This window comes from Triturus cristatus, chromosome 6, assembly GCF_964204655.1.
Source record: "Triturus cristatus chromosome 6, aTriCri1.1, whole genome shotgun sequence".
Classification (NCBI taxonomy): Eukaryota; Metazoa; Chordata; class Amphibia; order Caudata; family Salamandridae; genus Triturus; species Triturus cristatus.
Genome location: NC_140589.1, coordinates 1,791,104,507 through 1,791,131,436, shown reverse-complemented (window position 1 = coordinate 1,791,131,436; position 26,930 = coordinate 1,791,104,507). Strand labels below are relative to the sequence as shown.

Genomic DNA, 26,930 nt, shown 5'->3' with positions numbered 1-26,930 from the left:
CTGGCCAGAACTGGTGGTGGCCTTCCCTGAGCTGTGTTTCCGGTGTGCCCTCTCTTCCGTCTCATGTGCAGTCCTGCGCAATGTATCGTCTGTGGACAGAAATGCAACATCAGCTCAGTGTACCTGAAGCCCTGCATTGCTAGCATCACAATACAATTCTGAAACACTCTCACATTGTCCTCTGCCTGCTTTTCGCTAATGTGTGTAACATGCCTTGTTGTTCTGTGCTATTCAGTGCATGGTTGGGGTTTCCCGGACTACATCTCCCATAATGCATTGCTAGTATGCACTAACACATGGACTGGAGTGGGATACTCATTGCCCAATTGGGGACTTGGGATAGGGGTAGGGGGGGCCACATTGCTGTGCATGCGTCTTACCTTGTTTGGTGGCGGCTCTGGCAGAGCTGTCGGCATCCCCAATCCCCACGACACTCTCGGGCTCTATTGTGGACTCCACCAGCTCCTCCAGTTCTGTAAGGGCAGGTGCCCTGTTCCTTCCCCCTCCTGTCCGGCTGGCCTCCTTCTGCAGTTCCCCCATCTTCCTCTTCGTGACGAGACGTAGGTCGTACCACCGCTTTTTCAGCACGTCTATGTCCCTGGGGGTCACTCCGATTGCATTCACCTGCGCCTGGATTCCCAGCCAGATTTTCCTCTTCTCCGACTCAGGCACTTGCAGGGACTGCTTTCCAAACAGCTTCTGGTGCTGCTTGACCACCTCCTCCACTAGTACCTGCAGTTCCTTTGGGCTAAATTTTTGTTTCCTCCTCCTTTCCCCTCCATCTCTCTCTGTCTCCTGGCTGGACATTGTCAGTTTGAGGTTCACACTCAGGCACTGGCTCCCTTGCTCTGCTCTGCACTCCCAGCCTCTCCAGAGTCTGTTGATTGTGTGCACCTGCCTGGGTGTGGCCACTTCCTGGTTGGGTGGGGTTGGCCTTGCACTGGATTGGCTGATTCATCAAGTGATGTATATTTGAATTACCGATTCGGTAAACTCCGATTCGGTATTTACCGATTCGGTAAATACCACCTCTGTATTTACCGATTCGGTAAATACCGATTCATGATTCCGGACGGTATTTAGGATTCGGTATTCATTTACCGATTTTTACCGAATTGGTAATTTTTACCGATTGTTTACCTACATACTATTTACCGATTCATAATTACCGATTCGGTAAAATTCGGTATTTATGAATCGGTAAATTGTATGTTACCTACATATGGCCCATAGTGCGGGAGCTTTACTACTCCACTGAAATAAATTTTGTTGAACAATTTACTATTTCCTTCTTCCCCTGTTCCTAAATCGGAATTTTTGGCATCCCATGATGTGTTGTTCAGCGCACTACTTTCCTGGTGGAAATACTGCTCTCTTTCTCCTTTACTAACTATAACCTCTAATTATACTTATATTTTCTGTGCAGAACAATACAAACTATGTAAAACTGAATAGTAAATTTATATTTCTTTTTACACTGTTGCAGGGGAAACATTGGCAAGGTTATCACTAAACCATACGAACAAGGTACCCCATGCGGCAAATGTCCAAACAATTGCGAAAACAAACTTTGCAGTAAGTACATTCAAATTATTTTTTCAACATTCCAGATATTAATATTTTAAAAAGATGTCAAATTTGTCTCTACTGATGAAGGAGTACAGGCAAAGTGTTGTGTGTGACGTACTGTATTTTCAATCCAAGATTTTTTACAAATGCTTTTTTTCTGTCACTTAAGCAATATTTGTGCCCACTAAATTTGTATGCATGTGTATTTCATTAAGAATACCATTTAAGTCTGTGTAGGCTTCTATCAGGCACGTGTACACTGTCCTTACTCCCATGCAGGTGCTTTAAATAATATCAAACTATCTTACACCCAGGCTTCTTTCGAAAATCTTTTGTTCGATTCTCTCAGAACATCATCAACAGATGCAACAATACACTTCTGAACAATTTCCAGGTCATCTATAGGACAGGATTGAGGCAATCTCGACAAACAATCAGCTACTATATTGCACGATTTAATAATATAATTAGCTGAAAAATTATATTCAGACATTTTAGATAAAATTCTCTCCGGATAAGCAGACACTTTGCCTGTGCCGTTACCATTAACTAAAGCCAAATGTTGCTTGTGATCAGTTTTTAAAGTAACACTGTTCTCCAACAAATAAGTCTTAAAGTGTTAAAAAACCCATGCACAAGCCAAAGTGTTATGCTCTAGTGTAGAATATCTACCTTCAGTCAAAGAAAATGGTCTGGATACATAGGGCATTGTTTTTTCAATATTGTGATCTTTCTGATTCAATATTGCTCCCAACCTATCCAAGCTAGCATCAACATATTACAGCTATTTTTCAGTCAAGTGGAGACGGAGGAGCAGTATTAATAATAGATTACTTCCTCTTTTCAAATGCAAGGTGATGTTCTTGCAACCAAATAAACCTTTCACTTTTCTTCAGCAAAAATCTAAGTGGAGCAGCAATATGTGAACACTTGTCTACAAAATTAGAGAAGAACTCACATAACCCTAAAAATGATCTCAGCTGATCTTTATCAGTTGGAGAAGGCATGGACTCAAAAGAATGCTGCAAACTGTGTTTAGGACACATACCTTTGCTAGAAACAACATGAGCAAAACTTTCCACTTCCTGAGTTAAAAACTTACACATTTCCATTTGTAAGGGCATAACTTTATTATGTACAATCTGTAAAACACAGGATCATGTAGTGTTGTGTGTTTCAACACTATCATCAAAAATTATTAGTTAATGCTGACAATCAATGACACCAACAATTTTCACAAAGAGTGAAAACATACGTTTTTGAAAAACAGATGCAGCCAACACCAGGCCAAACAGCATTCTTATGTATCTGAAAGCCCCATTCAGGGTATTCAAAGCAGTTGCATGTCTGAAATCCTCTTCCGATTCCCTTTGGTGAAAAGCAGACTTGAGATCAAGAGAAGTGACAAATTCTGCTCCACTAATCTGTGCAAGTAACTCTTGAATCTTTGGAAGAGGATGACAGTCCACAACAATCTGTTTGTTAGGAGATCTTAAGTCCACACACAATCTTAAAGATACAGATCTTTTGGGGACAAAAACTATGGCAGAAACCAACTGAGAAGCATTAACTGCTTCAATAACACCATCATCTTGTAGTTGTTTGAGTAATACACTAAGTTCTTTCCTTGCACTTAGAGAAACATCCCTAAGTTTACGCCTAACAGGAGATGCACCAGATTAGAGTTTAATCTTGTGTAGTAATCCCTGCACAACTCCCAAAGCTTTACAAAACACATCTTGATTGTTGTTCAATAATTCTCTCAGTACCCTGATGAATGGTCATACAGTAAACTAGTAACTCAGCTGAGGGATCCGAAATCACACCCAAATTTTCATGGTGTATCCGCCAAGAACATGCTGACCATTTCTGTCTACATAAATCTTTTCTAAAATGGTGCAAGACTCAAAAGAAATTGCAACTATAAAATATCCTAAGATATTTATAATGGAATTTCCATAACCAAAGGCCTGGTTGTCATTATTTTCCAATTTCCTGTCCATTCACAATTTTTGGACGAACCTGTCAGAAATCAAGCAAAAAGGAGAACGCGATTCGACCAACAAAATTGTTTTAACTTCATTGATGGTGACTTCACAAGATGCGGTTTACATGGCTCCTTATCAATAGCAGAATAAGATTCTAGGCAAGCATTCTCAACAACAAGAACCATAGTGTCTCTCTCAATTTCCTCAGAGAAACATTTGAAATGTGTTCTCCTGGATAGCATGAATGATGCATTCATATCAGCACATGTTAGAAAAGTGTCTGACTTTACTATACTTAAAGCAGCCCTTATTGATGGGCGGACATGCAGACTTGTTTGAACAAACATTTTGAGTAAACATTGGAACCACATTCTGAACAGTTTGCTTTTCCCCCATCAAAATAATATTTGTTTTTGTTGAACTTGTTCTTTTTGGAATTGATAATTATTGCTAAATTGACATGACTACCTTTCTCTTCATTAAACACCTTAAATGATCTGACAGATCTCTCAATACCCCTGGCAACCTCAATAACGTCAGAAAGAGATGGATTTCTATGTCTGGAAAGTTGTTCTGGAGTTTGTAGCAATGCATGATAATTTGGTCTTGCATATAGTGCTCCGTAATTACTCCAAAGGCGCTCTTTGCTGACAAGGCCACGCAAATCTGCCACATAATTCTCAATAGGTTCCGTGGACATTTGATATCTCGAATAAAAGTTACATCGTTCCATGACCATGTGTGATTAAACTGTAAATGTAATCTAAGTGTATCCAAAGCCTTATTAAACTCATCATACTCTTGTGCTCCTTGAGATGTAGATAAAACCGGATGATGATCAAAAAGGTCTGGTGCCTCAGAACCAATTGAATTTACCAACAAACCTTTCTTTCTGACAGGAGGAAAGGAATTCCCATCAATTGCTACAATACAAATATTGCATAACCCCAACCACTTACTTCACTTCATGAGTTGATCACCCAGATTCTGAAGTAGTGGAGGTGGAGGAATATACCACTGCTCCATATTGAGAAATATGTATAGGTTGAAAGACCATACAAACATAAATAATTATTGACCACAGTTCCTGGAGAGATGCAAAAGTAACTGGATGAAGCACAGGATGCCAAGGAGGTGATTTGGCAGCAAAGTGAAACCCTAAGGGATACCTGATAGTCAAAGGAAAGCACTGTAGATGCTATAAAATGAAATGTGCGTTCAATATCAGACTGCGTTGTATAGGATCTGATTGACTGGCAGTGTCAGAAGCATTGGAGCTAGAATTCTTGGTCAACCTAAGATGGTGGCATGCTGGAACGTTGGAACCAGATGGCTCATGGCAGTAGAAGGCATGCAGGCACTGCCGCAGGGAGGCAGCAGGATGTTTAAAGGTGAGGAGCGATTCACTACAGAAATTGCAGCAGGGTTGTGTGAATGCTCAAACAAAGGTTGACAAAAGTCTAATGTAGCAGAAAAGCGAGATGCATAATGTACACAAGCTCAGAGCTTACAGTGATGACATGGAGTCATCAGAGAAAGCAAAGCGATGAAATATTCCTCAGTGGTGAGTACATTTCCACAGAACCAGTCCTCCTCATCGCTAAATTGAAGAAGACACAGTGAAAGAGGAAACTTTCAATAACTTTATTTTCACAAAATGTCCCCAGGAGCAGAGGACTTGACAGGCAGTGCCGGTAAGAAGCATAAACTGACTCCTATTCAAAATTCAACACTCTAAACATAATCTGAATGGAATAACCTTGGGCTACTCACGAGAAAAGAGTAGAATGAAAGTGCTAACACAAGGTAGGTAACTTATAAAAACGTATTAAATAGAATAAGAGAAAAAACATTGTAGTATTGAGGGGTAGTTTGGGTTTTAAGGTTCACAGATTGCTAGAGAGCATAAAAGTGCTTTTAGGGTTTAGGGAAGGATAGCGTTCAAGGGTGGTAGCGGTTTGTTAGGGTCAGGGTAGGGTAGTGTTAGGTGCGAGAGAGGGTTTTTACTTTTGAGAGCAGGATAGCGTCAAGGAGTGGTAATGGTGTTTAGCATTTAAGGGGTAGGTGGGGATGTAAAGGTTCATGGATGGTAAGAATCAAGGAGTATTATGGGGTTACTAGGCTACAGTTACAACATTTTAAAATTAAAGAATGCATGTAATAAAATAGACCTAAAATTCAACATAGTTCGAATTGAAATAGTTTTAAAATGAAAGTCTCAACACTATTACCTCATCAATTCCAATTTGACTTTAATGTAGTCAGCATTTAAAAGTCAGCTTTAGAATGTGTAGCCATTTTTGGCTGGTATGTGCACTTCAAAGAGAGACCATTCTGAGTTTCCACTGCTCTCTAATAATGGCCTGTAGAGGATTATAGCCCTGTATGTATTCCATTGATGGTGAACAGTCAAATGAAGTTAAGATATGAACTCAGTTACAAAATAAAGATCTCATTAAAAAATAGGTACTCAAAGCACTAGGAATACATTGGTAACATTTCGAAAAAGAAAGAGAAAAAAGTCACCACTGATGTAAATGGGGCCATAAAATTCCTAAGGCACTCAGCTTCCTTTAATAATACTCTGGCCTAGTCAGATGGTTGAATCATGCTTCCACACCTTTAAAAGCAACGTCAACTTAAAGTGAGCAGGTTGCCAGCGTCAAAGTAAAGGGTGTGGGTTTAGACCTCTGAATTAAACAGCGCAACAGCCACTTCACGGGTGTCACAATTCTCAATGGGAAATGAAGGAGAGAGACACAAGACTCTTGTTGGATTCTTGCTCGAAGCAGATGGCTATCAGCAAATTAATAGTTTCATTGAGGGTTGCTGTTTGAGGCAAGCCCACCATGGTCAGGGTGCTTGAAGACTCGGGGTCCAGGTGATGCTGTATGGCTGTTTTATGCATATTGGTACTTCTTTCAGTGGCAGCTTTGCAAAGGTTAAATGAACAAAGCCTGACTCATTTGCTGGCTCTATGCTGAAGCACTTAGAGGCTTGAAGTTTGAAATTCAGGAAAATATGCATTTAAGTTAGCAATGCAGACTGTAGGCTTCTAAAGGGTTAGTCTAATTAATGGAAACACACAAAAGGTGATGGAAGGAATGGTTGCAGTAAGTGTAACCACTGGTAATTGCAGTAGCATCCCAAATCATTTTTTTTTTGCTCACCAAGCACCCCAGTTTGGACCCAGCCATATACAAATCACCCCCGTCCCTGACCCAATAGGAACCTTGCAGCCTGAACTATCAGGTTAGGTCATCCTTGAGCCGGAGCACAAGCAACCTGTTGGACCTGGCACTCTGTGCCACGTCACCCCCAAATGTTTGCCTTTATCCTCAGCTTTCTGCTAAATTCGTTTTTGTTGGCTTCAGGACTCACTGTTAACCAGTGCTAAAGTGCTTGTGCTCTCTCCCTAAAGCGTGGTAAAATTGGCTTACACTTGGTTGGCATATTTAATTTACTTAAACGTCCCTTGTAGAGTGGTGTGCAATATACCCAGGACCTGTAAATTAAATGCTACTAGTGGGCCTGCAGCACTTATTGTGCTACCTACTTAAGTAGCTTCTTAAAACATGTCCCAAGCATGAATGCAGTTTTAAATTTCCAACTAGACTTGGCAATGTAACCCTCTTTCCAAGCCTTGAACTTCACTTTAATTACATATTAGTCACCTCTAAATGAGGCCATAGGTAGCACAGATATCGGTCCATAGAGCAGGGTGCATTGTAATTAAAAGGTTGGACATGTACTTTTAATTTTTCTATTTCCTGGCAGTGCAAAACTCCTACATTAGTTTCTCAGTACTGTGAGACCTACCTGTCCTATAGGATAACAGTAGGTTGACTTTTGTTTGATTGGGACCAGGTGAGCATTTAATGTTTGGTATCTATGAAATTGTAATGAAAAGTCTGCTTTAATGGTAAAGTCAGATTTGTAATTACAATTTTGAAAATAGCTTTTGTAGAAAGTTGGCATTCTCCTGCCCTTAGCCATGTGGTGCGTACAGCCTGCCTTAGATAGGTAGATAGATGGATGGAAAGATAGATAGATAGATAGATAGATAGATAGATAGATAGATAGATAGATAGATAGATAGATAGATAGATAGATAGATAGATAGATAGATAGATAGATACATTCTTTATTGCACGGATAATTAAAATTTTTACCACAGAAACCCCACCCTCCATATTAAATACAATATATGGATAGCTAGTAACAGATTAATGCTAAAAGGACATGCTTAAAAAAAAATTAAGAACAGCAGTTTCAAAGTCCTCTGCATTGCATGCCTAGCGGGCTAGCTTTGACCCCCTCTGAGCCTTCCGATGCTGGAACCTAAGTAAAGTGCAGTGTTTAAAAATATTTGCCATTCCTAAAGTGCTAACTGTACCTCCAATATTGATTCCGTGGGTGGGGCCTAGGAGGATGGATTATAACATAACGTGTATTTGTAAATCGCACATTCACCCTAGGGTATCTTGACACTGATGATAACAGATTTTTATTGTTTCTCAACTCAATGGTACTCATTTTATCAACCTCAGAAGGATAAAAGGCTGAATGGACCCACTTGGATTTGAACCTGTGACCACGCAGTTGAACACAGGCCCATACAGTAGATGCATTAGTCTACTAAGGGCCATATGTATGAACACATTTTCTCATAGACACAGAATGGGTAAAACCCTTTGATACATATGGCCCTAAGCCACCAGACCCGGCTATATATGGAATGCAATGTTTTAACTGCATATCTAATTGGGGGGGCCTAATTTGGGGGCAGGAACGAGGTAATATGTTTAAAGAGCACGGGTACTGATAGAGCCTGTTCAATGAGGAGGCCCACATCAGAAGTAGTGATTTCTAGCCTCCGTGGACCAGGGTTGGGCCAGGGTGATCTATTTGCTTTGAGGCAATGGACCAAAGCTATGGACTAAATAAAGTGCAAGGTTTATCTGCAGCCTACAAATTGGCAATGTGTTAGGGACTATTAAGTGTGATGGATAAAAAGGACTACAATGGCAATAGTATTTTCTAGCTTCATGCTCAAAAAGACCTCAGAGGGCATGAGATGCCCTGCACACTGATATCCCCAATACCTGACGCACTGCTTATCCTGTGTGCAGGGTCAGCTCACAATGCTTATATAATTATAAAAATAAATTGTCTTTGACCTTAGCAGCCTGTCCGAATATATGGTATTGACCACAATGACGGGAGATGCTAATGCAGTTTTCATGAATTTCAGAAATTGGACCGCAAGCTGCGATGAGTCGCCTCCCAAGCAGGCTTGCACGGTGCCTTAACAAGTCCTGATGTTTAGGGCAAACAATATTGGCCACAACCAGAACTTTCTGAGTAGCTTTTTGCTGATACAGAGAATATAAATTAGTGATCCATCTGCTCCATTTATGTATAGACGACATTGTCTGATGGGGTCATCGAGATTCCTCCAGCCAAACCAATAGGCTTTTAAAGGAATTAGTCACTTTCACTTTCACTTTCAAACTTTATTCGATCTTACAATTAAGATCATACAAGTACATAGGAAACAATTTAATCAAAACCAATAAAATAGACAACAATTCATTTCCAAATTCGTCCTCAAGATATCAGAACAGTAAACATTTTGAGTGTCCCAGAATAGACAGTAACAAATACATCAGAACATGTCAAATTTTGGATAAAATGCAGGTTATTTAAAACTTATAGATTAATCATCTAAAATCCAGATCCACCAATAGCGCACCACTGCGCAGCAAACTAAAGGATTGGGTAATGACTTTAAAATATGTAATGCTATATAATGCTACTCAACACTGTCTCAAATTCCCCGTTCTAAATCCGGGACAATATATTCCATACGTTCTTTTTTATAACAACCACAATGAAAAGTTACATGTAAATCAGATTGAGGCGACTTCCCGTCACAAGGGCAGTGTAATAAATCAGAGTGTTTAAATCTTTTTGACGGGAAACCCAACATTAATTGGAGAAGGTTCAAACAAAAACAAATTAAAATAAACTTGTGTTGCGTAAACGGGATATCCACTAGATACGAATAACCACCGACTACCAGGGAAGGGACCAGTTGATAAGTGAGCACCGACTGTTTAGTATAGTTCATCTCTGCTCTAAAATTAGTCTGAATTGAAGGCTCATCAGCTGTTTTTTTCATAACCTTGCCGTAAGGCAGTGAAAGTTAGATCGGCAGGATCCCTGGTTCATACAATGTTATAGCCCAGGCCCATGTGCCATACTCTTGAGGGCTTGAGCATCCTGTTCCCTCGATATTAGTTGTGCGTGCTTGACCAACAGTTTTGAAATTGGAGACACAGGGAGGTCACTTGACCAGATCTCCTGGGCCTCCAAAACATTTAATGCAATGTTTAGATATGTATGTCAGCTTGTCAAAGGGTTGTTTATGACTTCTCAGCTTACAAGCATGCATCAGGTTATATAACTGAGTGTATTTGGCAGTTAGACTTTGTGAATTTCTCACAGACAGTCACACAATAGATGGATGACGTGTGCCTGATTGGGCGATCTGTTGTCAAGATGGGGTAAGCCAAGCTGGGCACAGCCCCACTTGCAACTCAATAGGCTGTGCTCTGCCGTTACACAAAGGGCCTGTCTCGTTCACATTACCTCTCCACACAGCTTGGAGCCAGGGAGAGGGAGTCAGGCAATTCCAAGAACTTCAAAGAGAAATCTCTAGAAACGTCTCCCAACTTCAAAGAAGGTACCAGGTATAAAAATAGGGCCCTCAGACCTTCTCTTTAGTTCACTTTCTGGATGTGCGGCAGCACTCTTAGAGGACAGCTTGCTGCTGAGCCTGCTGTGTACTCCACAAGACTGCTTTGCTGCACCTGGAAGGATTGCTTGGTGCAGTGTAGCCTGCCTTGAACCCAAAAAGGCCAGCCTGCTGTTTGAGCCTTGCATCTTCATCTGAAACCAGGACTACCCGAGTGACTTCAAGGGCTAGTTTGCTGGCCTCCTGTCCAGAGCCACATGGACATAAAAGATTCCGATCAACTTGAGCACACATGGACCCAGCCTCAGTGAGTCCTCAAACCCCACGTGGTGTCTCACCACTCCTGGACCTTTGGGTGTGTTGCTAAATGTGCCCAGATTGCCAAAATCCCAAACTTGAGACTTAGAACCTTTTTGGCTAATAACTGCTCTGAGAACCGATAGACAACCAGCTCGTTGATTTGCCCAAGGTGCATCCCACCCGTTGATCTGACTTCATGGCTACTCAGGCTAAGTTCTTCTCCACAGCAGCAAATCCGGTTCAGCAGTCCTTCGCCAAAGGGGTGTCCATTGTCCTGAAACTGTTTTCGGCTAGAGCCTCCTGCCCCCTCCCACTGGAGATATTTAGCTTACATAAAAGTGACTACATTTGAAAGTAGAAATCTTCACCGCGACTTCGTCCAGCTGCTCCCCAATAAAGATGTTCCTTCCTCGGACACCGCCTGCAGCCTTGCCTCACCAAACTTGACCTTCTCAGAAATTTGTTTTTGAAATTCTTCTTTGTTTGAAGGTAAGTGCCAACTGGACACAATTCTCTTCTTGTATTTGACCTGTGCTCCATTGCAGTTGGCTATATTCTTTAACTTTGACTCGGTCTCACATGAATAGATGTCCACCTTTGGCGGTTTGACCTTTAAGGCACTAGTGTTTAGTTAAAATTGAAATAAAGGAATGAGTCCAATCCTCCTGATTGAATTTCTGTCATTTGTTGTAAAATAATTCATTAAAATAATTTGCTCTATTTCTCTAAATTGGTGTTGGATTTTTCTTGTATTGTGTTTTCACATTATTGCTGCTTGAGTGCTGCATTATTACTGCTGAGTGCTGAATAAATACTTTACACATTGCCTCTAAGGTAATCCTGACTGCTTATTGTGCCAAACTACCCAAGGTTAAGCACAGGTTAATTTAGTAACTTCAATAATGGCGATTTCAGCATCCTCTGCATGACCTCTGCCTACATTTACCAATCGCATTTACAGATGAGTTATCCTTTGTTAGTGCTTGCCATATATACCTTTACAGGGCACAACTGTCTGGATCTAGTCAATAGACCGCAGCTTCAGCAGAAGTCAGAAATTTGTGGGCCTTATTCACAAAGCTATTTGCTCATTTAAGTCTGACTTCCATTCAGATATTGCCTTTTTAAGTGCAAAATAATGTGTGCAATTACACAGATCTCAGTGTCATTCAAAAGTATTTGCTAACAGAGTATTCAATATATATATTTTTAACCCTTTTTGCAAAGATTCCATATGCAACAGATGTTTCACTATGAGTACATCTCCTGCAGGTGGGGATTTGCAGGTCCTGTGATGCAAGGCCATGAAGGTTTATTTACTCCTGCGTAACTTCCTTTTGTAGATACTTACAAACCATATGTGACTCCTCCCTGCCTGGAAAGCACCATGCATTGTCTTCTGGCAAGAACAGGCTAGCAAGTTCATTTGCACCGACTCTCTTGCAAAATAGACTTGTGTACATCTCTGCATTGGAAAAACAAAATTATAAAATGATTTCAGGATCATTTTGGGTAAACTATAACTACCAGAGGTTTAAAGGAGTGACATGAACATTTTGCGTGGATCTCTAACAACTGAATCACTGCACCCATGAAAGGTCAGAAATCCGCAGTTGTATTTCAGAATATCATTAGTAAAAATACCATCTGGTGGAAATATTTGTCCTAAATGTCACTTACATGGATTTCAAATAATTGGCTGTATATTGGCTGTTATTAACTACAATGTAAATACAACTTTAAATTCTATTTAGGACAATATTGTTTTGCAATATTCTGGTACCATACAGAAGCTTGCTGGAGCAGATTCTGTTTTTAACCGAGCTCCAGATACCTGTATGAAAATAAAACAGAGAGCGCATCAGAAGGGTAGGACTCCTTGCATGCACCTAGAAGGCCATAAGTGTAAGTTGGGTCTGGTCTTTAGATTGGGGTAATGGTACTGATGTTACAGAAGCCTGAGAAATCCCTTAGGATAAAGAGGGGTGAAGTACAGCGCCTGGTGAATGGGTATTCCTACCTTGGTATTATTACCTGAAAGAAGAAACCAAGAGTGATGAGCACAGTTGTCAGTATGCGAAAGGTCCAGAGAAAAAACACATTAGTGCAGTCCTAATATTCCTTCTGAACCCAGCTAGGTTATAAAGGATAGGGTGGATGCGGATGGAAAAAGACCCAGGTGGTACCGTAGGTCTCAAACAGTTCTTTCATCGGCTGTCACTCTCTAACTTTTAGACCAGTCAATGTTGTAGGAATTAAATAACCTGAGCGACATTGCATCCCTTGGATCATGGTAGGGAGGAGCCAGACATTCCTTAGAGTGTTGCTCTTGCATTAGATCCTGATATTGTGGTTCCAGTTTTTAACTTGCTGATTGTTGACTCCTTGGAGCACAGGTCTCCTAAGGAACTTCCTGAAGTATTTATGTTAATTGTGCAAGGCAAGGCAGTATCTCATGCAGATCTGAGGTAGGTGAGGTCAGCAGCCCAGCAACTAGAAGTGCAGAGTAAGGATTAAACAATCAAGTACTTCAGAACAGCTGGGGTCAAGGGTGAGTGCTCTAGTATTGTATGTGTGTGTACATCCTAATTTTGTTTAGTTCCCCATCGTATTTATTGTAGAAGTTGTAAGCAAAATCATTTGGATTAAAAAATAAAGAGGGCAGAGCTAGGAAACCCACATTGGGGAGCTACCACTGCTTTGGACATCTTGGATACTTTTTTTTATATCTTTATTTTCATTTTCATCTGGCTTAAAACAATGCATAGTTATTCACTGTGATTAGAAAACATATGTTAAAACAAATAGACAGCATTTGTGGTCCAAAAATAACAGAAGATACCATACTTGTGCAAAAGCTATCAATAGTCCATTTCAACAGAGTGGCATATAACAGATATTGAAACTATCAGGTCTGGTCAACCCGGTTCAGCGAGCCCACTCAAGCCATCACATCCCCACCTTTCCTGCTGTAATAAACCCAAGAACAAAGAAAGTAAGGTGGGCTCACTTACCGCACTCCCGTGGAGACAATGCCAGCAGGTTGTTGTAATGTGGGGGATAACTGGTCTCCAGTAGATCATTCTTTAATGGTTCCCAAATATCCCTTGGGCGAGAAACCGGGGGTAATGTTGTGGCGTATAGTTCGTAGTTAGTGTTGCAGTATGTGAGACTGAATAGCTAGTCCTTCCCTGTGGGGGAGACAAGGCTGCCCCACTTGAGAGCTATTTCCCTCTTAGCAAGCAACAATGCAATGGCGATTAATTTATGCAGCTTCTTTGGGAGCCCTCCCACATATCCCAGCAAGGCCACTTCCAGAGTGGGGACCAATTTAAGGTGAGTCATTTGCGCTACAGTCCTAAAAATAGATCTCCAAAAGATCCCAATCTTAGTGCAGTTCCACATCAGCTGGGTGAAGTCTGCATACGGGCCACCACACTTAAGACAGGAGTGAGACCAATTTGGGTCAATGGCGTGAATCCTAGCCGGGACCCTCCACAAGTACGTAAAATGTATAAGCTTATTTCTGCTGTTTAAGGATACCTCTTTGATGTGCACACAGCAAAAGTACCAATGTGAGTCCTGTGTAGGGTGCCCAAGTTTTGGCTCCCATGCCTCCTGTATCTTGGTGTCTCTGCTGGGGGTTTAAGGACATGCAAGATTTATATAGCTGCGAGATCATTGTACGAAAAGGGAAGGTGTACCAAAATTAGTGTCAATTTCCTCCAAGTATATCCAAAATAACTCTTTATTGTTGTTGATAGTATAAAATGGACATCAGCCAACGTTTCATTCCACTGAGGAAACTTCATCAGGGCTCATATGGTATAATATGCCCGCGTACTAGGTCAAAGGGTGTCTTAATAGGTGTAAATAAAATTCGTCCAAAAACCTGACACGTAGGTTAAGAAAGAGTATACATTCAGAATATATCGTCCTTAACGGGTACACCCCACAATAAGGGTAGCAAGTTTACCGGCCAGTATCCTTGATACGATACGTCCACAATCGACAGCAGTACTCTCTCCTAGCTTCGAGATCAGGTGTTTTCCACCGGGGCTCGAAATTAGCAGTGTGAGTGGAGGAAAGGGCTTGGGCTCCAAAGGATATTACGAAACCTTACCTCTGAGCGCCCTCCGAATCTTACTAAAGATAAATTGGTCCATAAATGTTGCATCACTCAACTTCCCTCCCTCCGTACTAGAGAAAATATGTCCCTCTGGGAACAAATCCCCAAACTTCTTCATAGAGTATGCAATAAGTGTGCACTGCTCCAGCTTCTCCTCTGTGATGGGGGGCCAAGGGTTATTGCTAACTGGGATCTCAAGTGAGTATAGGGCACCAACTCCAATAACCCTCGCCAACTTCCGCCAGGCCCAGTTAGTGGTGGAGACTGTCTGAATGTCCCGGGGGTCTCTTGGGAATCCCTGCGGCAGAACAGCGCTGGAAGCACCTGATCCGCCTCAGGTCTAGAATATTGAATTTGTGCGTCTGGGTAAAACTGCACAGCGCAACCAAATAGTAAACCCGAAAATTGGGGTCCCCAAATCCACCTCTCTCCTATGGCAAAGTCATGGTGTCCCAGCTAACTGTAGGCCTTCCACCCCCACAGACCAACCTGATACGGTGAGATCGCAATGTGAGGAAAAAAGAATTGGGGAGAGGAATGTTATGAAATAAATATAAATATTTTGGCAGCACGATCATCTTCACAAGTGCAAGATGACCAGCAAGGAAGAGGGGGAGTTTCAGCCATTGCTCGACTTGCTGTTCCAAGTTATGCACCGCTGGGCCATAATTTAGTCTGATAATTTGCTCCGTATCTCTGTGCACCCGAATGCCTAAATATTTGGCCAACTCCTCTCACCACGCAAGTGGGAATGCACTCTCCCAGCACGCGGTGCTCAGGGTCAAGGCAAAGACCTCAGACTTACCCCAATTTATACATAGCCCTGAAAAGATGGCAAATCAAATAATCTCACAGATGAGTGGTTCCTGATTCTCCCGGGGTTACAGACATAAAGAACGATGCCATCCGCGTATATGGAGATTAAAAGCGGCCCTGTTTTGAACTGAAGGCCTCTTTGCAGAGGCCTTTCCTGGAACTGGTGTAACAGATGGTCTAAGGCCAATATGAAGAGCAATGGGGAGAGTGGACAGCCCTGTCTGGTGCCACGCTTAAGGGCGAATGACGAGGACAGAGTGCCATTAAGGCAAAGTCTGGCTGTGGGCCGGGAGTATAGTAGCGCAGTGAGGTCAATGAATCCCTCTGGGGATACCCAACTTCCCCCTTACCGCCAAGAAAAAGTGCCACTCCAGTGAGTCGAATGCCTTTTCAGTGTCAAGTAGGACAGCAGCAGCAGGGACCTCAGGGGAAATTCTACGTATCACTGCGAATAATGTGCGAAGGTTTAGTGCAGTCGACCTGTGGGGGACAAAGCCCGACTGGACCGGGGAGATAATGCGATGTAATAACAGCGCCAGTCGCAGTGCAATCATTTTGGCCAACATTTTATAGTCAAGGTTTAAAAGTGACAGCGGTCTATAGGAGCTGCACAGTAGCGGATCTTTCCCCACTTTTGGAAGAAGAATTATTACGGCCTCAGGTAAAGTAGGGGGAAGCTCTCCACGTTCAACCACCTTATTATATACTTGTAATAAACAGGACGACAGGAGATCTTTATAGGTTTTATAAAATATCCCGGTGAAGCCATCGAGTCCAGGAGCCGTTGAGCCATTTATAGTATCTATTGGCACTACTAATTTCCTCGACCGAGAATAGTTCCGCAAGAAATACCTGCATATACTTCACGAGCCATACCATGGAAATCTTGGCGAGATAGTTATAACGGTCTTCCTCGCAGTGTGACACCCGAGTGGAGTACAAAGTGGAATAATATGCTACGAATTAATCTCTGATCTCAGAGTGTCAGTTAGAATCTGGCCAGATGTGGGGCGTATGCCAGTAATACATGAGTGCCCGGCCGCGGGTCTCAGCAGCCGCACCAACATGTGGCCAGGTCTGTCACTCTCCCAATAACGCTTCGCAGTGGCGTACTTACTTAAATAGCTACTCTCACGCTCCGCAGCCTCTCTGAACTCAGTCAGGCGTGTCAGTCGACGGTTCTGGTACGAAGGGTCGGATTTTACAATCTGCTCACTATCTAATGTTTCAAGCTGGGTCTCAATTTGCGCAATCGTACACAGATCTTTAATAATCCCAGCATGCTTAGAGGTACACACCCCATGGATATAGGCCTTAAATGCCTCCCAGAGTGTGGCCCAGGAGTCAACTGACCCTTTATTCAATTTAAAATATTCAACTATAGCCTCCCGAAGCTCAGAGAGAAACACTGCATCGGACAGTGCCAGCCCAGGGAAACTCCACACCCTCTCACATCCCTCAGGCCTTGTAACACATACCTGCAACACCACAGGAGAATGGTCTGCCTATGTACTTGAGAGATGCCGGGCTGCCCTGTACCATGTAACCAAATTGGTGGAGACTAGCCCATAAAAATCGAACCTGGTCCACGTGCCATATTGGGCAGCGTAATGAGTGTATGTGGCGCCCGCTGGATTACGCAAGACCAACCGACTAACATATGTCTAACAAAACGTTGCGTGCACATGGTTTAGTGTCTGGAGCCTTGGATGTGCTATCACGCGCTGGATCCAAAAGGAGATTAGAATCACCACCCATACATATGTGGTCAGCGTCTAGTTGAAGAAGTCTTTCGAAGAATTCCGTGCTTTCAACATTAGGGCGCATACACTCTAATGAATGCAATTCTATGCCCCATTAAGCATGCCTCCACCACAGCGAACTGCCCCTCACTGTCGTTGCATGCTTTGTAAATTGAAAAGATAGACGTTTATGGATCAAGACAGCTGTACCTCACGCATACATGCTGTATCCCGCAAAATAGCGATGTGGGCCCCAGCTCGCCGCAAAAGTGGTGGTGGGTGTCTTGGGAAGGTGAGTTTGTTGCAAGAACACAATGTCAAACCTGTGGTGTTGTAAATAGTGAAGGACCTGTTTACCTTTCCTGGGATTGCTGAGCCCACTGACATTCCAGGTGTTCAGTGTTAGATCGGAAAATGGTGCCAGCCTACCCTGTCCCGCCATCCCAACATATTGAACATGACTTTGCTTGTGCATTGTAAGTGAATCAGACCATGCTGCAGTGAAAAAACGAGATTACAACTATTGAGTACCCAACAAAGCTAACGTTCCCTCCTCCTCCCCCATCAATCCCTGCATGCCTTCCGGCAGGGAGTACCCCAACTGAACAATTGTACTCTTGCATCATGTAAACATAACATAACATGTACATTTGTAAAGCGCACGTTTGCCCCGTTGGGGTTTCTTGGCGCTGAATAACAGATGTTTATTGTTACCCAACACAATGGTACTCATTTTATCAACCTCAGGCGGATGAAAGGCTGAGTGGACACACCGAAATATGAACCATGTGACCATGTGGTCGAACACAAGCCCCTGCAGTGGATGCAGTAGTCTACTGAGCCACCAGTCCCGGCTAAACACCCACATATACAAAGCAGGAGTAATACTAGATACATTACCCGGAAGCAACAGCAACACCAAGTGATACACACTTGGGGAGTGGCAACGCCATGCCAGGTACCTGACCAGAAGGAACAATGAAGATGTGTCACTCGTACAAAACAAATAAGATAATTAAATTTCACTCAGTAGATATAGCCGCCCATCATCTACTAGGGCTAAACCAATTCACTCATTGGAGAACAAATCAAAGCTGGCCGCTGACCCACTATGAGGGGGGATGAGCTAGACAATTCCAGTGTATTTGCGCCTGGCCTCCTGAACCATTGCTGTAAAATCCGGGAACAGGGCTAAGGTCGAACCTTGCCAGGAGACAGACCCCCTCTCTCTTGAAAGCCTTAGCACCGTGTCCCTGTCCCAGTAATTCAAGAGACGGGCAAAGATGGGTCGTGGTGGACATCCCGGGTTAGGGCGGGGGTCAAGTGAGCCGTGCGCTCTCTCTACGAGAAAGGTGGGAGTGAAGACCTCTTTACTGAAGATGTCCGTGAGCAGGATCTCCACAAATTGGTCCATGCACCCCGTGTTGGCGGACTTATGGACGCCCAAAATGCCAACATTATTGCGCCTACTGCGCACATCCAGATGCTCGTTCTTGATGGCTACCTCCTTAAGGATCTTTTCTATGCGGTCTAGATGCTTGTTTGACTGTGCTTCACCATCTTCCAGTTCCGAAACCCTACCCTCTACGGTGTCCAGGCACTTCTCGTGCGTGTCTAATTTGGTGGCCATAATATCAAGGCATTTGTCCAGGGTGTCGAATCGGCCGTCAAGCACCCTGAAACCCACCCGCAGTTCTAGGAGCAGTGTTCCCGGCACATCAGATGGTTCACTAGAGTCTGCATCCTCCTGACCTCCCCCCGCCATATCGCCACCGAACTCCGTAGACTTCTCAGTGGGTCTACCAAACTGTAGTAGACGCTGCTTGGGGTCTTTACGCCCTATTACCCCCAACACTAATATGTGGCAGCCAGTCTAATCTCAGGGCTCCAGCTACGGTCAACCCAAACAAGAGAATAGATAGGCCTATTTCTCAGTGGCCCATTTTACCACGCCAGTTCACAATCCTGATCAGACGAAGCAGGGGAATGTCAAGTGCACACATAAGCACAGCAGGGTACTGTAAACCTGAGTCAGCCCTCACAAGCAGAAGCGGGCACCCACCAAGCAGCCTGGGCCCAGGACGTGTGCATTAGTCAAATGGGGAATTCAGCAGTGCCGCCTTGCAACCAGTCGGAGCCCCAAGCAGAAGCGCCTCCCCCCGCATCGTTTGGCAGGGCACAGCAGAATCAGCCATCACAAGGCTCACTCAACACCCCATGGCCCCCGACTGGCCCAAACTGCCTGATGGCAGGTCCAAAGGCTCACCCTCAGTCCCTCTCATCCAGGGGCTTCCTGTACGAAATGGGCCGGCCTCAAGCCGTCCACCAGGGCTAGAGGTAATGTGCAGCTGGAGGGAGGGACACAAGTGGAGTGAGCTCACCTCATGTGCATGGGACCCATGTGCTCCTCTCCTCTATGGGCAAGATCACCGGAAACCGCCTCGTGTCTCCTCAATCGGTGCAGCTCTGTCTCAGCCGTGCCCCAATGACTACACTGGCGCCGACTTTGCAGACCCGGAGGCCGCAGCCTGCAGCGGTCTTGAGTGTCTGGGCACCTCGGATGGCACAGAGTTGTGCAGGAGCCTCAGTGGGGCCAGGCCTACCGTCTCGGGTGAAATACAGGCTGGATGGACGGCAGGATGGGTGAAGTTGCCGGGAGTGCTGGCAGACCCTCAACCCTGCACGGCCATCTTGGCCGGCAGCTTGGCCACGCACCCCACGCCCCGACATCTTGGATACTTCATCGGGAAGGAATTGTCCACAGTGTTATGACTTAAAACCACTCTGCTAACAAATCTATGTGCTGTGGTGTATAGGGCCACTAGGCCCACATGCTGGTGAAATGACTACACAGACACGCTGGTACGATACTGGAACTGGCTCAGGGCACGTTCACCCAGCCCCTTTTTATTAGCAGTGTCACCTGACCGGTGACGCCTGTGATGGGTGGGTGTACAGTGTGGGTTAACACCAGAGGGACACTACATGTGTTGAGTAACTCCCATGATGCTAGCCTTCCGTACCCTACAGATGGGCACTAGCAGCTATGCTCTCTTCGATTCCCTCAGGTCATCGTTCCTAATCTGTTTTTCTCAATCCGTTTTCCAGCCAGTCAGGAATTTATGCTGTGAGCCATTCGGATAGTGTATTTGTCTAACTTAGGTCCTCATGTAACGTTTAGCAGATGAAAAACTTCCACCAAAATGTGGTGGATGCCCTGCCCACCATCTTTAAAGTGCCACTGACATCAATGCACTCCTAATACAGGCAGCTGGGACATCCACCACTGGCTGATGGATATCCCACATCTGCCCAACTCTAAATAAGGCATTTGGACTGTCTCGTGTTATCATTGCACATTCTATAGTCATTCAATATCAAGGTCAGATTGTAGCACATGCCATGCAGAAAGAAAAATATTCAACCTTCCCTCCCTGCCTGGTTCTCCCCGACCCTCCCTCCATCTCTACATTACTTCCTTTCTTAATTCCTTTCATTCCTCCTAATTCAAATCATTATTTTCAGCAATCAATGACCATCAATATTCGAAATGTAGATATGTATTTGAGCTCTTACTCTTGAGTGTTACTCTAGTAACAGCAATAAAGTTTCTGAGATAGCCTCCTACCGCCTTTTCTGGTCTCCTCTTTCATTATATTTAGCTTTAGATTAAATTAACCCCGTATAATCTCATTGTCTGACTCGTCTGGAGCGCGGTCTTGTTCAATAGCCCTTTCGCTTTCATTGAGCTTTTGAGTCAGAAATTAAACTGCTGCCAAAACAGTGAGTGATGGGGTAATGCAGAGACTGGCAGATGGAGGGGGCCCACCAGAAAATAAAGGTGATTGTCCAATTTGGGGCCAATATTAGGGTTCTCTCACCCAATGTAGAGGTGAGAAAACTACTGAGTTTCCACTGGCTCCAGTGAGGAAACCGCTTGACATAATGACACATCCAGAACTGGCCCACCAGGCCACAGTGACAATTGTCCTGCTCTATTTGGGGCTCGGTAACCATCACTGTTTTTTTTTGCCAAGGCTCTTCATGCAAAGCACGGCGGATCTGTGCAGGGAAAACAATAAATGGCCAGCTGGGGTCCAGAAATAAGCTCCAATTATAAGATTTGTTTCTGAAAATGAAAAACATAATCAAGGTTCTCAAAAAAAAGCCTGTCTATTCAAAAGTGATGTAAGTGTACCCACCATATCAGAGGACACATTTAATCAAACAGTAGTTGGGGGACACTAAAGACAGTAGATGGTCCTCCTACGGAGTTTAAATGGCCCGGCAGGCTAATGGGCTGAAGGAATGCCCACCAGGGGCTAAATGACCCATTGACACTACTGATACCTTGTACAGAGCTTCTTCTTGGCTTAACTTTGACACTTTTTCAAACTCTCCATTTTGTGTGTTTGTGTTTTTATAAGTATAATCATACATTTGATTTTTGAGACTTTTCACATGTTTAACAAACAACTGAAACAGTAATACAAAATGAACAAACATGTTAAACAATGATAATGAAGAACAAATATCCCAATAACAAGCTAATATTGTATCAAATCATTATGAAAAAAGGAGGCAGCAAGAGAATGAATAAGAAAAGAGAAGAACGACTTAATTTTGCCTGAGCCTTCATCTGCCTCTATAAATCCACAAGGCTTCTCCATATTGTCAGCTTCTTGTGCTCAGTGACATAATGCAAAATGATGGCACCTCCAAGCCTTGCAGAATGTGGTGAGGGGCACCTAGAACTACATAGCTCACAGATATTCATAAGCCTTCGCCTGAAAAGGGGACGACGTGTGCGGGGAAGGGGGCGATTATGATGCAGTATCTTAAATTACACCTCTGCACAAATACGTTCATGCATTGTCTTGTATCATCAATGAAAGAATTGTTCTTCTCATGTTCCTCTTGTTGATAACTGTGTGATTTTTTTTCCAGCCAATCCCTGCTTATACCTGGACCGCAATCCTGAGTGCCCTACCTATAAACCATATTGCTCACAAGCGTCCATGTCTTCTGTATGCCAAGCAACATGTAGATGTGGCTAATGATCTACACTATAGGCATGTAAAAGGCACAGGAGCAGGACTCAAATAAGTCACAACACCATTTTTCATGTTTAGCATCATGTGCTAAATCCTTCTACAATGCTCATTAGGCTACTATCTGAATTTTTATGGGATGGTTTACACCTTTGTATTGCACTGCTGAATGTTATGATGATTGTTAAAGACTGTATTCCCAATTACTGGAGTGATCTGCAGGTGAGGACCTGTGATGAAGGAATGTCTATTTAAGGACCACTATAGCCAGAGCAAAAGAGATATAACACTATGACAATTATGTACGCAGTGAGGGAAAAATGTTCAAAGTAGAACAGGAAGGGACAAAATAAAGTTAAATTTGGACAGAAATGCCTCCAGCATACATTAATCATTCTCTACTACTTTATTGAATTATAAAGCAACCAGCATTCAAAAATTCTAATACAATTATTCTAACACTAAAATATTTTGTACTGTACATTCAACCTTATACTGGCTGTCAGTTTTCAGCACCCGTTGTTGCACTACACGGTCCATTTAATAGTATCTTTGATTTTCTTAGCAGATGTCTCAAGTGAATGGTCTTTTAGAGCATTGGACTGCTAAGACCTCTATTGTCGACAATGAAGCGGCTCAGGCCTAATAATGGAAATTAAATCATTGCACTGTTGAGATCTCCATTGTCGACAATGAAGTGTCTCAGGTCTAATAATGGATTTCACAACATTGGACTGTTGAGATCTCCATTGTAGACAATGAAGCGGCTCGGCATTAAAAATGGATATTAGATCATTGGACTGCTGAGACCTCCATTTTAGACAATAAAGCAGGTCAGATCTAATAATGGGTAGTATAGCCCTCCTGCTCCGACATTCCAAAGCTTCCTGTTTCCACATTTTTAATTTAGATAATTCTGTCCTGAGTGGGTGAAATGTTTTCACAGCATAAGAATCCTTCTGTCTAGGGCTGTAATAGTTGTTAAAGGTCCTCTCCCTCATTATAACATCACATATTACATCACATGATAAAATGATTTGAAAAAAGACCTTAGAATGTGTGTTGGGTGTTTTCAGTAGGATGGGGTCAGGGCTTGACCAAATGCTAGCCCGGTGCATAACGCATGCAGAACACGCCAACTAAGCCTCACTACACAATGCCCGTAGTGTTGTTGTTTAATCAGTGATGTCAATAATGATGTCATTTAGCATGGTGCAAGTGAGGTAATATGTGGAGTCATAAGCAGTGCATTATAGGGTGCAAATTATAGTTATTTGACTAAACTGTAAGTGGTGTATTTCAGTGGTTTGGGGTTTTTCAAGTTAGCTCCTGTCTCATTCCAACACATAACTATAACATCTCTTTAACCTTTGATTTGACTATCAACATCTGGTTTTTAACATAAGTTTAGGTCTTAGATCATAACCTAAATATTCCACTTCACTTTTATCCTCTGTGAATATATATATGTATATCTGTCATGTGAAGAACTGTAGTTATATAAAATGATTCACACTAATGAGACCAAATGTCTAAATCAGTATTTTGGCTGAGAACTGTAAAGTTAGTTGTTCAAAGCTGAATGTTATAGTATATTGAGCAATACATTAAACATTCTAGCATTTTTCTTGGCCTATCATCAGAGTGAGAGCTGAATTCCAGAATATTCAGAAATTATAAAATGTATTGGCATATCGGTTGTGATTTCATAACTTGAAACATAAATATGTGTTTTTCAACTGATTCAGCCGGCAAGTGGTTTTGTCTATATGGTAACAGAACATGCAAACAGAGGCTTGTGGCACTGTCATTCTTGTCCAAAAATAAAAAAAATTTTTTTAGAGGACTAATCAAGAATTATATACTATGACTATAAGATGCATTTGACATTCTCACAAACATCAATCATATCCTTTTGACTGCATGTTACAAAGGAGTGGTTAGAGGTAACGAGCTTCCACCATTTTCTAATGATGAAACACCATGGTGCAAATAGTATCTGATCTAACTAGGCACGTATTTTATTAGAAGGAATACAGGTTAAGTTGCCTATACAGATCTTTAAACTTGCGGCTTGTATATCACACACAGACTTCAGCATAGTGCTTTATGTTATGGTATGTCATGTTATGTTATGTATATTGGTAACGCGGGCTACCTCCCATGACGGTATCTTAGCACTGAGCCGGTGTGTATGCCTAGCCCCACCTATGGTAGGTTGGTTAATTTTAAAGCCAAGTCTTCACCTTCTTGCGGATTTCAAAAAGAGTAGGAGGATCTGAAGTGGAGAATTAGGCTGTTCCATAAGTTAGGAGTGATGTAAGAGAATAATCATCCTTCTGATCTGGTTCTGTTAATGTGCAATATGTTGGTGAGTAGGAGTCCTGCAGAGTGAAGGTGTCTGGTTGGTTGGTGGAAGGAGATGCAACTGTTCAGGTAGGTGGGGCCTGAGTTGTGGAGTGCCTTGAATGAGTGTGTGAGGAGCTTGAACGATGCACATTTTTGTTTTAGAAGCCAGTGTAGTTCCTGAAGGTGTGGTGTAATGCGAGTTCTCCGTGGGAGGCTTATGATGAGTCTGACTGCCGGGTTCTGGATGGTATGGAGTCTTCTAGTGAGTTGCTTAGTGATTCTGGTGAACAGGGTGTTCCCATAGTCCACTGTTGACCAGGGCTTGAGTGGCAGTTTTTCATGTGTTGCTTGGGAGCCATTTGCAGATCTTCCTCAGCATCTTCGGGATGTGGCAGCCGGATGCAGTGATGGCTTTGACTTGCACAGTCATATCTAGTTTGCTGTCAATAAATAATCTGAGATTCCTGGGGTGAGTTCTGGGGGTGCGTTCGAGTTCGGCTGGATGGTGAGGTGTCAAATATCACTATGCCTGTTTAGTCTGTGTTGAGTGTAAAACAGTTTGCTTGATCCAGCGAGAGTTTTCCATCAAGCAGGCGGTGAACTTGTTTCCTGTGTTGGGGGTCTTGTCTGAGAAGGATCATGTATGCATTTAGGAGGGTTGCAGCTAAGCATAAAGCCTTAAAGGACTCCACAGATTAGTCTGTGAGCTTCCAAAGAGTAAGGTGACAGGCTGACAGCTTGTGTTCTAACCGTTAAGAAGGAAGAGATTCAGTGGAGATCAGTTCTTTAACGCCAATCTCTTGCAGGCACCTGATGAGGATGGGATGTGAGACCTTGTCAAATAATGCAGAGAGGTCCAGGAAAATGAGGGCTGCCATGTCTTCCCTGTCAAGGATCATGCAGATTTAGTCTGTGAAGGTAATGAGTGATATCTCTGTACTGTGGTTGGGCCTGAATACCAAATGTGTGGCATTGATGAGCTGGTGGCTGCTAAGGTGGTTGGTGAGGCATCGGTTTATTAGTTTGTCTTGGACCTTGGCCAAGTATGGTAAGAGGGAGATGGGTCTGTAGTTGTAAAGCATGCCTGGGTCAAAGGATGGTTTCTTGAGCAGGGGCATGACTGGTGAAATGTTTTGAAGCGTCAAGGAAAGTGGCAGAGTCGATGGAGGCATTAAAGAAGGGTGTTAGTGCTTCACTGATTGGGATGAGTCATTTTCTGATGGCGTGGAGGGGGCAAGGGTCAGCTGGAGCCCCCAAGTAGATGGTGATCAGGGGAGCAGTGATTTCGCCAGTGGTGATGGTGCCCACGAGGTCAGGGTTCATTCATCGTCTATGATGAAAGGTTGAGTTGCAAAGGTAATAGGGTGTGGTTGAGCATCTAAGCTGCTGTATATGGATGTAAATTTATTCCAGACAAATTTTGAGAGGCTTTTGCAAACTTCTTGTGATAGGGCGATGTTGGAAGCAGCAGGAAGTGTGATGAAATATTTGATGCTGGCAAAGATTAACTTGCTGCTGTTGGTGTTGATTGATCTGCAAGAGGTGTGCACTTGACGTTCAATATCTGCTGATGGCAGCATCTTATGGCTGATTTGAAGATGTCTTTAAACACAGTGATATTTATGGATATGTGTGCAAGGATTCAATGCTAAAATCTAACACAAAAAAGCATAAGGAAATAAATCTCCCTGAAAATTGTAAAATAGTCCTATGTTGGTAAGTAGTGTCAAAGCTCTTAAAATTATTAGTATTACACTGTAATAGACTCGGCTATAGGCCTATTAAATAAGGATCTGATAGGTACGGCATCACCACACTTCCTATGGCATTGCTTCCTGTAAAGACATCATGAACTGTGCATGCTAATTAGTCTCCCCAGTGACTTTTTTAGAACGCGGAAAATTACTATACAGAATTCTGCGGCGTTACATAAAAACTCTGCGAGATTCCGTGGAGTTCTGCCCATCCCTAGTTTTGCCTATTTAGCAGCACGATTCTTACAAAAATGAGTGCCATTTACTTGGGGGGAAATACGTCATGTGATGTGCTCTTCAAAGGTCAAAACTTGTGGAAATAAGAACCAAATGTGCTACCACTTTTGTAAAGCTATCTCCAGCCTGGACTCCCTGCTAGAGAGCACAGAAAGATAAAGATGGAGAGACTGACTAACACACCGTATCACAGAGCTAGCCCTGCGTGTAAATAAATTTGCCCTCCCCAAATTAT

The 26,930-nt window shown here is 43.0% G+C and overlaps 1 protein-coding gene across 1 annotated transcript in view; it reads left to right on the top strand.

Moving 5' to 3' along the window:
• The window catches only part of LOC146822010 (cysteine-rich venom protein-like), a 280,985-nt gene extending 256,847 nt beyond the window's left edge, over positions 1 to 24,138 (top strand). The window contains exons 7-8 of the mRNA XM_085609411.1: positions 1,487 to 1,575; positions 22,252 to 24,138. Of these exons, the coding sequence (XP_085465537.1) occupies positions 1,487 to 1,575; positions 22,252 to 22,361 (199 nt within the window). The 3' untranslated portion in view covers positions 22,362 to 24,138. The remainder of the gene's footprint in view (positions 1 to 1,486; positions 1,576 to 22,251) is intronic.
• Positions 24,139 to 26,930: the final 2,792 nt, after the last annotated feature.